This window comes from Chrysochloris asiatica, unplaced genomic scaffold (genome assembly GCF_000296735.1).
Source record: "Chrysochloris asiatica unplaced genomic scaffold, ChrAsi1.0 scaffold00103, whole genome shotgun sequence".
Classification (NCBI taxonomy): Eukaryota; Metazoa; Chordata; class Mammalia; order Afrosoricida; family Chrysochloridae; genus Chrysochloris; species Chrysochloris asiatica.
The window spans coordinates 3,061,578-3,071,990 of record NW_006408621.1 but is presented as its reverse complement, the minus strand read 5'-3'; the positions used below and the strand labels follow the sequence as shown (position 1 = coordinate 3,071,990).

Here is a 10,413-nt window from a genome sequence, read left to right as displayed (position 1 = left end):
TCAGGGATTAATGGTGTAAAATTGGTTTGTAGTCATATGAAGATGTCTCCCATTAAACCTATACTGCACCTTCTCTGAGAAGACACAAGTACTTGATGTGAGATTACACTAGTCCTCACAGAGCTGGGCCCAGATTCTGAAGAGGCCATGTCCTTGGTCTGCTAACCCCACTCCAGCTTTGATCGTTAGGTGCTTCCTCCCTTCTACCAGACCAAGGCCAAGCCCAAGCCCAAGCCATAACATGCTGTTCCTTCAGTTCTCAGAATCTGCTTTCAATTTCTCTTTTCCCTTGGCACTACTTCTCAGCTGTCCACATCCAGTTGACCATTTTTCCTTCCATTAAAAAAAAAAAAAATGTCATCATTCCACCTTTGGATCGTTTCTACTTTTACCATGCTGTTTTCAAGACCTGGGCTCAAATCTTAGCTCTGACATTTGGTAAGATGGAACCTGGGACACAGAAATCCCAGGTGGTGCAAGTGGGTAAGTACTGGGCTATTAATGGAAAGGTTGACAATTCAAATTCACCCAGAAAGCCCTGGTGATTTTCTGAAGTATTAGCCACTGGAAACACTGTGGAGTATAGTTATACTCTGACATTCATGGGGTTGCCATGGATTGGAGTCGACTTAATGGCAGCTGGCTAACCTTGGGGAATTTATTTAACATCTTGGAGCGTCAAATTTCTCATTTGTGAAACAGGAGAAATCAGGTATATAGAGTTGTTCTGATTAAATGAGAAAATATATAATATGTAAAGCCTTTATCACTTGGTCAGACTGAAATGTCAGTATCTCCTCTACTGTGTAAACTCTCTAAAACGTTATCTGGATTTCCTTTTCTTCTTTCACCTCTCTCCTAGACACAAGTCATCCTTAATCTTCTGTGGCTTTCAACAGTACAGGGGGAGCCCAATCAGTCCAGATTTCTTCCCAAATAAGGTGTGTGTGTGTGTGTGTGTGTGTGTGTTTAAAGCAACTCTATAGCACCTGATCACAATATTCATACATGCCATGTTGTTTGGAAAGGGCACTCCCATTCCAGTGGTGGTGAGGACCGGGAGCCCTGAGAGTGCATTGGTTAAGTGCTTGGCTGCTATCAAAAGGTTGGTGGTTCGAACCCACCAGTCATCCACAGAAGAACGATGTGGCAGCCTACTCCTGTATAAAGTTTACAGCCTTGGAAACTCTATGGAGCAGTTCTACTCTGTCCTCTGCAGTTGTTATGATTTGGAATCAACTTGATGGCAATGTTTTTGTTTGTTTGTTTTTTGTTTTTGCTTTTGTTGATAATGTGCTGAATACAGCAAGCCTTTGCTGGTACCAGTCTTTTTGTGCGTTTTTTAAACAGGCTTACTTAGGTTGGAAAGCTATCTAATTTGTCTATTGTTTCACTGTTTCTATTTTTCCCCATTTTTTTATTTTTTTATTTTTTTTATTACTTTGGAGGTGGAAGAAGTTGAGAGGCTGGAGGCTCATATAAGAAAATGTGATAGTCAGGGAAGAATGGGAAGGTGCCTTGAGTTTGCATGCTCAGATGGAAAGTCACAAATTTGCATGCAAGGTTGTACTGTTTTTCCTCCCTAGCACTGCAGAAAGCATTTCTAACAGGCTGCAATTATACTGAGGGGCAGGAAGGAGAGGTATGGGGAAAGCAGACAACAAAGGAAAACAGAGCAGTGCTTTTAAATACAGTTCACATCTTTGGGAAAAAATAGCGATGCTCCCATCTTCTCCCCACTCCCTTTCTCTCTCTTTTTTTTCTGGGAAGAGAAGGAACATGAGGAGCAGTAGGTGGTAGGAGGGTGCGTGGAATGTGAAGAACTAGCAGAGGACACTATGTCTAAGGAGGAAAAAAGGGAAACAAACTTATACTAAGATAATTAAAAGAAAGACACCAGCAACAGGCTCCAATTTTGGGTTCCTGGTGTAGATAGAGTTGGCTCATTTTAAATCTCCAGAATTAAAGTTGAAGGAGAACACCTGTCGATACCTTTTCAGACTTTTCTATGTACCAAGCACTCCTTCCCTTTATCTTTAAACTGTGCATCATCCTTACATGCCTGTGCTGAGAGGTTTCTCAGGGATCATGCAGACTGGGAGGGCATCTGAGAGGCCTGAGCATAGTTGCTGGAGCACTGTGTTGAGAATGTTTCTATGGCTCAATCTGTGCTTGGAGGAAGAGTTCTGGGATCCCCAAGTCTGCCTGTCATGGCCTGGCCCCTGGGTGGGGGTGGGGGTGGGGTGGAGGGATGTAGGAACCACTGAGGGGGTGCCTCCCTGTAAGAGCCCAAGTCTTTCATTCATAAGGGAGGCTGAGAGACATTAAACCTGTTGCCAAAAGTCCCAGAGGTATTTAATATGTCACAAGTTTACTTTTTAAAATGTATTATTCAGAAATTGGGAGAGAATTAGGATTAAGAGCACAGACCATCTTGAAATGAAAAACTGTCTGACTGCAAGGTAGTTAGGATTGAAAATAAAACCTTCCTGGAGCTTTTTTGAGAGACACTTTATTGAAGCTGTTAGGAGCTCTGACTGTCCCTTTCCAGAACTCATACGCACAAAAGCCTGGGGCCTTTCTTGTAGATTTCAGATGAGTTTCCCAAAGTCTATAATGTTACAGATTGACTAGTGCTTCCAGGGAAATTTTTTCTTAGTGCTTGGGTGAAGGGATTAAGAAGTATGAAGAAATTATAAATGTTTTTTTATTTTCTTGGGCTAGTGGACATTTGAATTTAACTTAAGAATTTTGAAATTGACAGCTCACTTAATGTCATTTCAAAATTTCTCTCTACCATATGTACATTAAATAACAGTCCAACATGACATCTGGACATGGTTTTGAGACTCATGGAAGCAAGCAGTAGTCTTGGTTCTGGAATACACAGCTTATTATAACAAATCTAATAAAAGGGGTAAGTGCTTCATCCACGCCAAGCTGTGGAAAGAAGCTTGGAGGAGAGTCTGGCCTCAAAACCTCTCTCTTACATGCCTGAAAATTTATGATTAAACATTCAGTCCTTTTTGAAAATACCAATATTTTCAGTGATATACCATCTCATATTCATTATTAGTCTATATCTGAGGCACGAAAAAAAGCTCATGGTGAGATAAAGGGGTTTGTTAACAGCTACGGAAACAAAGGAAAGAGTGATAGAAATGATAGGTACCCAGAGAGCAGCTATAGAGAGTTTTTCAGCCCAAACATAGACTTCATTGTGTCAAAACTGCCTTAGAACCAAGGATCCTGAACTGACTTTAAGCTTAAAAAATCTGAAGACCTGACCACTAATATTGAGTAATTCATGAAAACCACCTTCAGAAATTAAAATCCTCCAAACATTATGGAAAATAAAAAAAAGAAACAAGAAAAGCAATGTAAGAAAGTATAGGAATGCTTCTTCTCAGATATTTCTGAGAGAAAATGGAAGTCTAAAATCTTAAACAAAATGTTGCCTCTTTCTCACTTGACTCATTTTAGTTATCTTGGTTTGTGCCTATGATTCATCCCTAAAGCTGTGAATTGCTGAGGAGGAAGGAGGTAAAAAAATGGACTTAAATGTCAAAGAAGTAGGAACATAAATATAGTTTTCTTTTTTGGGGAACTAGAATTCCAAGATATGGGGATCTTTTTCTCATGAGGAATTAAATGCGTCAAACTTGTAGAGAAATAATGATCTCCAGTCAAAACATCATCAAGGAGTAAAACAGAATCAATTATGAGTCATGCCATGTCTGAAGTTTTGCTTCCATGGTGTCTATGACTTTTCTCCCAGTATTCCTCAATGCATGCCCATTAGACTGGAAATGGGTGATATGTAGTTAGGTATAAATGGAATTCCTAAAGGAGGTGAGGAAGAAAGGAATGGCAGTAAGCAAAACTAAGAAAAATTAGTCTTGGGAATGGGAAGTAACACATGGTTGGATGGTGGCCACATGGTATTTTGCCTGCTAAAGATATCCCACTGCCACTGAGTCAGTTTTGGCTCCTGAGTCACCACTGTCTTGATCCCCATGGCTTTGATATAGCTGCCCCTCAGTTTACTAGGTGGTACATCTCTACAGTAGCAGAACAGCTGGTGGGTTTGAACTGCTGACCTTGTGGTTAGAAGCCCAGTGCTTATAATAGGTGGCACCAAAGCTGATTTGGTGAAACACCCTCCTAAGTAAAGAAACATGTTTTCTAATTCACTAGTGTCCTCTAGTTGGTTACCATTTTGAATTTGTGTAGGTTGTGAGAAGAACATAGCAGTCCCTAACTCTACTACAAGGAGACCTGGTTGTGACATGATTAAAGTGCTCAGCTGATAGCCTAAAGGTCAGTGGTTTGACCCCACCAGGTGCTAAAGAAAGATTTGACATTCTGCTTTCGTAAAGATTTACAGCCTTGGAAAGCCTATGGGGCAGACCTAAATGGCCACCATGAGTTTGGGGTGGGCTTACTCTGTTACTCAGCTCAAGGGTTCACTGTCTGCCATACCTGGCCTTCTCTCCGTTCAGCTTAGTCAATAGCTTTATATTTGTCTCTTTCTGCTCTTCTGAGCAGCGAAAGAACTATATGATAGTTGCAAAATTAAGGTTTCAGGACATTATAGGAAAAGATTATATAGATGTTAAAAAAAAAATAGAGTTCTAGTGACTTTGGATTCCCTACAACCCTAAGTCTGAGAGAGCAGGCCCAGGGTAGTGTGAGTGTGGATTTCAGTACCTGCCCCTGCCCGCATAATCCTTCAGAGCACTTTGCACGGGTCATAATCCTTCAGAGCACTTACTTTGCCCAGGTCTTTACTGAGGGCTCTGCTCATTTCAGGCATTATTAGGAATTATTTCTCATGAGTGTGCAGCTATAATCATGCCATCTCGTCACTCAAGACCTGGTGTCTCAGCTAATGTGACAAATGTATCCTGATAAGAAGTTAACAAGTACTGAGAAACTGAAAGGGACTCTCAAGGTTTTATGTGAGGAAAATTGGAGGCTCTAAGTCACTTTCTTACCTAAGGATTCCGTCTTTTGCTTCTTCAGGAAGACGCCATGGCTATGACTGCTATTTATTATGTTCTCTAGTGAGAGATTTTTCAGGACCATAGCATATATTTTCCAGAGGGCTCTTGGCTACCCTCATGTCACACGTTGGCCCACTGCTTTGGTTACAAATCCAGTTATTTTCCAACTGGGATAATTTAATTTCTGAACCTAGGTGGGCCAAAGATCTGTTTCTACTTTCTGTTTCCATGATCGATTTTTACCTTGTATGGCAGTAATAAAGGCAAACAAGAACAGCAAGGGATAGAACCAGAAGGTAAAGGAAAGAAAGAAGAGACTTTCTTATGTTGGCTTTCTAATGTCATTGGTATGAAACTTTTCCTTTGAAAAAATTCATGAAAATGCTTTCCCTGTCCACTTCTTTAAAATGTTCTCTTTTATTTTAATAAGTTCCTATTATAGAGTGGTCACTTTTTTTTTCAGTGTTCTTGGTTAATAATTTGGTTGGTTTTCTTTATCCTGACTGCTTTAGTTTTTGTATTTGTTAATTTTATTTTTAAGAGATTTTATTTTATAATGTAATATAAATATATCTTTAGTATAATGTACTTATGAGAAATATGGAATCAAAAACGCTTTTAAAGTACTAATTATTTGGAGCATAATTGTTAGGTCTTAGTTGAGTCCTACCTCTGGATCCATATGCTGATATGTTCCAAGGCTCTGTATTCTCTCTATAAGTAATATTAAATCAAACCTAGCTTATAAGAATCAATTTTTGTAGTTTCAGTTGAAATACTGCTATTCATCTGAATATAGTATAAATAAAGGTAAGGAATACTCATAAGTGTATTCTTTAAGACAAGAGGCCATTTTTAAAACCTTACAGATTGCCCAAATTTAAGAACATGTATCACAAACCTAAACATAATATCCAGTTTTGAAGCACACATTATTTCTCCAAGATAATAATACTTTACTGCTCAATTATCTGAACAATTCAATGATGAAGAGTTTCCCTGATGGTTTAGTGGCTGAGCAACTGTTCACAGATAGCGATACATCTCATTGACCAAGAATTTTATTTTTTTTCAGAAACCATTCTGGATTGTTTCAAACCCTTCTTCAAAGTTGCAGATTCAGCTTATGGTCTATTCACGGTACATCTGCATGGCCATGGACTTTGAAGGTACTGAAATATACAAGCCAGACCTTGCAGCACACCACCATTGGCTGTTATGATGTTTTCAGCTCCACAGAGTCATCCAGTCGGATACTAGAAATTAGGCAAGGTGTTAGACCACTTACTTGAGTGTGGTGAGTTCTGTAAGGGATGGCTGGGTGGCCTTGAGATAGCTTTCTCTTCTTGCAGCAACTTTGGGAGAAGGCTTGGGACTTGTGTCAGAGTCACCACTGTCTTCATCCCCCATGGCCTTGATATAGCTGCCACTCCGCATTCTTCGGCATGGAATTTCATCATCTTTACCTCGAGGAGTATATCCTGACCACTCATCTTGAGGAACCTATTCAAATATAAGACATGTAATAAACGTTCTGATTAGTTTTCTTAGAAAAAAAAATATATTTTTTTTTTCCTTTCTTTTTTTGGGGGGTGGGTGAGTATGGCATTGAATGGGTTCTGTTGTGGTGCTATAGGATAAGCACTGGACTGCTAACCACAAGGTCAGCGGTTCAAATCCATCAGTTGCTCTTTGTAAACTCTATAGAGGATCGCTATGAGATGGAACCAATTCGACAGCACTTAACAACTTAACAATAACATGACCTTGCATGTTGCCAATATAGATGACTGTAGAACATTTTAGACATTTCTCCAAGATAATAACACTTTACTGCTCAATTAACTTCTCAAGAATAGTGTTTTATAAACCATAGGTTTGAAAATAGTTTGAATACACACAAATCCATGTCTCAATTTAAAAACAAACCATATAGGAAAAACTGAAACCTTTTGGCTCTGATTCATTTATATGTCTCCGTCTTCTCACACTAGTTATAGTTAAGTCAGGTAGAAATATGGCATTGAATAGAGCTGTTTTCCTTGAAATTTTCAATTGTCTGTGTTCAATTTCCATTTAAAATTCAAGAATACTTCCTGTGTTATCTCTGCCCTCCCTGAACCTTCCAGCTTCAACTTCTGGTATCCAATTTCTCATCTTCTTAAACTAGTGGTGTATACCAACTGCATTCTCTTCCCAATTACACAATTTTTCTTAGTCCCTCTTAATTTGGATTTAGGCCCTATAAATCTACAGAGAACACTCTCTAAGGGTTCCTAATGACTTCATCCTGAAAGCTAATGATATTTAAAAAAATCTTTATTTTTCTTGGCCTCCACACAACTATAAAGAGATCTGATAGCATAGTGGTTACAAGTTGGTTACAAGTTTGAAATGACCAGCAGTTCTGCAAGAGAAAGATGAGGCTTTCTGCTCCCGTAAAGGTTTACAGAGTTGGAAACCCTATACAGGGTCGCTATGCATCGGAACTGACTCCATGGCATACAACCAACACCACACAAATATACTCACACAGACCAGTTTTTGAAAGCTTCTCTTCTTTTATTTTCTGGTTACTCTACTATCTCTCTCTGTCTTTCATTTATCAATTTGTGATTTATCATCTATCTGTCTATCATCCTATCACCTACTTGTTGTTGTTGTCAAGTACCGTCGAGTCGGTTCTGACCCATAGCGACCCTGTATAGGGTTTCCAAGGAGCAGCTGGTGAGCTTGAACTACCAACCTTGCAGTTCAAATGGCTTTGCAGTCTGGTGCATTAACCCCCAGCACCATACCAGGACTCCATCACCTACTTAGCATCTATGTATCTACTTACCTACTTACCATTCATCTACCAATCTATCATCTCCCTATCTACTTACCTATCATTCAATCATCTATTTATCACCTGTCTATCTATCTAATTATCTATCTATCTATCTCTATCATCTATCATCTATCTATCTATCATCTGTCTATCTATCTATCTCTATCATCTATCAACTGTCGCAGTTAGTTGCTATCCTGTCTATTCTGATTCATGGCAACCCCAATGTTTGCAGAGTAGAATTTTTCAAGGCTGTGACCTTTCAGAAGCGGATCCCCAGGGTTGGCCTTCATGGCTCCTCTAGGTGGGTTCAAACTGCCAACGTTCTGACTCATAGTTGAGTGTTTAACCATCTGCCCCACACAGGGACTTCTCGTATGAATTGCTTACTCTTGTTTTCCTGTATCCTACTCTAAGTCCCTAGGTCTGGGTACCACACAAGACAATGTTCTCAGCACATTGCTCTCTTCTCTTTCACATTTCCTTCAAATTCAGCAAGACACTGCAGTTCATTTTAGACCTTCCGGTGCTTTCTTCTATTCTTAGAGTTACTTCAATATGAATTCAGCCTAGGTTCTCATCCCTCCTCCACTTCTCCACTTTCTTTAATCCATCAAGAAACAATAGTCTGCAGTGCCCAGAACACTGAACAATGCTCAATTAAGAGAGACATAAAAAGGGGAGGTTCATTCTTTCCCTTAGATGTCAATAATATATATGCAAAGACAAAGCATAAAATCAGTTTGGGAATAATTCTAAGTCAACATGTTAGTAAGTTTACAATGTGGTGTTATAAATGAAATCCATTCCTAACTGGTCTTAAGTAAAATTTGTAGGTAAAATGGGACAGGTGTGTTCAGTTATTTAGCCTTACTTTGGGGTAAGAATAGGAGTACTAGTGGTGCTGTAGGATAAGCAGTGGACCACTAAGCACAAGTTCAAACCTACCAGCAGCTCTATAGGACAAAAATGAGTATTTCTGCACCTATAAAGATTTACAGCCCCGGAAACCTTGTACAGGGTTCCTATGAATCGGAATTGACTGCATGGCAGTGGATCCGTGCAAGAAAAGACTCAAGACACTTTCAATGATTTAAAAGCTACACATACAGCATGTGAATGTGATTGTGATGAAGAATTAGTTGCAAATAGGGATTGGTGCAGTCTTTTCAAATTGAGAGAAAATTTATATAACATCAAAGGGCAAGTGCAAACTGTCCATTAGTCAGACATTTGTAACCTGGTGAATTACGCTAGGAGTTGTTAGTAATGGTGATGGGGGAAGGCTTATTCTGGAAGAGCTGCCTGGAACTGGCCAGGTTTATAATGAGAAGATGACAATATACTCACCAGGGTGACATGAACTATTTACCAATTATTCATTAAAATAAGACAATATTTAATTTTTAACATTTAAATTAGAAAAGGTATACACCAGGGTTGTATTCTTTCATCATACTTATTCAACCTGTATGCTGAGCAAATAATTTGAGAAGCTAGATTATATGAAGAGAAATGTGGCATCAGAGTTGGAGGAAGACTAATTAATAATCCAAGATATGCAGATGATACAAGCTTGTTTGATGAAATTGAAGAGGACTTAAAATACTGACAAAGACCAAAGATCATAGCCTTCAGTATGGGTTGCGCCTCAATGTAAAGAACCCCAAAATACTAACCAATAACAACATCCATATGAATGGAGAAAAGATTGAAGTTATCAAAGACTTCATTTTGCTCAGATCAACCATCAACACTCATGGAAGCAACAGTCAAGAAATCAAAAGATATATTGCATTAGACAAATCTACTGCACAAGGCCTCTTTAAAGTGTTCAAGAGCAAAGATGTCAGTTTGAGGACTAAGGTGTACCTGACCCAAGCCATGGTATTTTCAATAACCTCATACGAGTGTGAAAGTTGGACAATGAATAAGGAAGACTGTAGAAGAATTGATGCATTCAAGTTATGGTGTTGGAAGAGAATATTGAAAGTATCACGGTGCACCAAAAGAACAAACGAGTCTGTTGAAGAAGAATAGTTAGAATGCTCCTTAGAAGCCAGGATGGCCAGACTTCATCTCTCATACTTCAGACATATTATCAGGAGGGACTAGTCCTTGGAGAATACATTATGCTTGGTAAAGAAGAGGAAGATCCCCAATGAGATTGATTGACACAGTGGCAGTAGCAATGGGCTCAAGCATAGCAACACTTGTGAGATTGGCACAGGATGGGACAGTGTTTCACTCTGTTGTGCATAAAGTCACTGTGAGTCAGTACTGACTTGATGGCACCTAACAAAACCAATTAGTTTACTTGATCAGCTTTCATCAACCATTCTGTGAGGTAAGTATTTTTTTTTCTGTTTCTCTGGTGAGAAGCAGGAGCTCAGAGAGCTTAAGTAACTTGCTAAAGAACACACAGCTAGTAAATTGCAGCATTTCAGTTTAACTGCAAACTTCTGCATTTAATGAACTTGAGTTTTATGATTGATAACATGTGGCTTTAAAATTCTAAAGTATGGAGAACGAACAAGATGGCAGATTGGGTGGACGTATAGCAGAGAGCTCCGCCAA

At 39.1% G+C, this 10,413-nt stretch overlaps 1 protein-coding gene across 7 annotated transcripts in view; it reads right to left on the bottom strand.

The window, feature by feature from the left end:
• The window catches only part of DLGAP1 (discs, large (Drosophila) homolog-associated protein 1), a 461,019-nt gene that overhangs the window by 347,623 nt on the left and 102,983 nt on the right, over positions 1-10,413 (bottom strand). For all 7 annotated transcript variants that reach the window (XM_006867258.1, XM_006867257.1, XM_006867263.1 and 4 more), the window contains exon 2: positions 6,295-6,509. In XM_006867258.1, the coding sequence (XP_006867320.1) occupies positions 6,295-6,509 (215 nt within the window). The remainder of the gene's footprint in view (positions 1-6,294; positions 6,510-10,413) is intronic.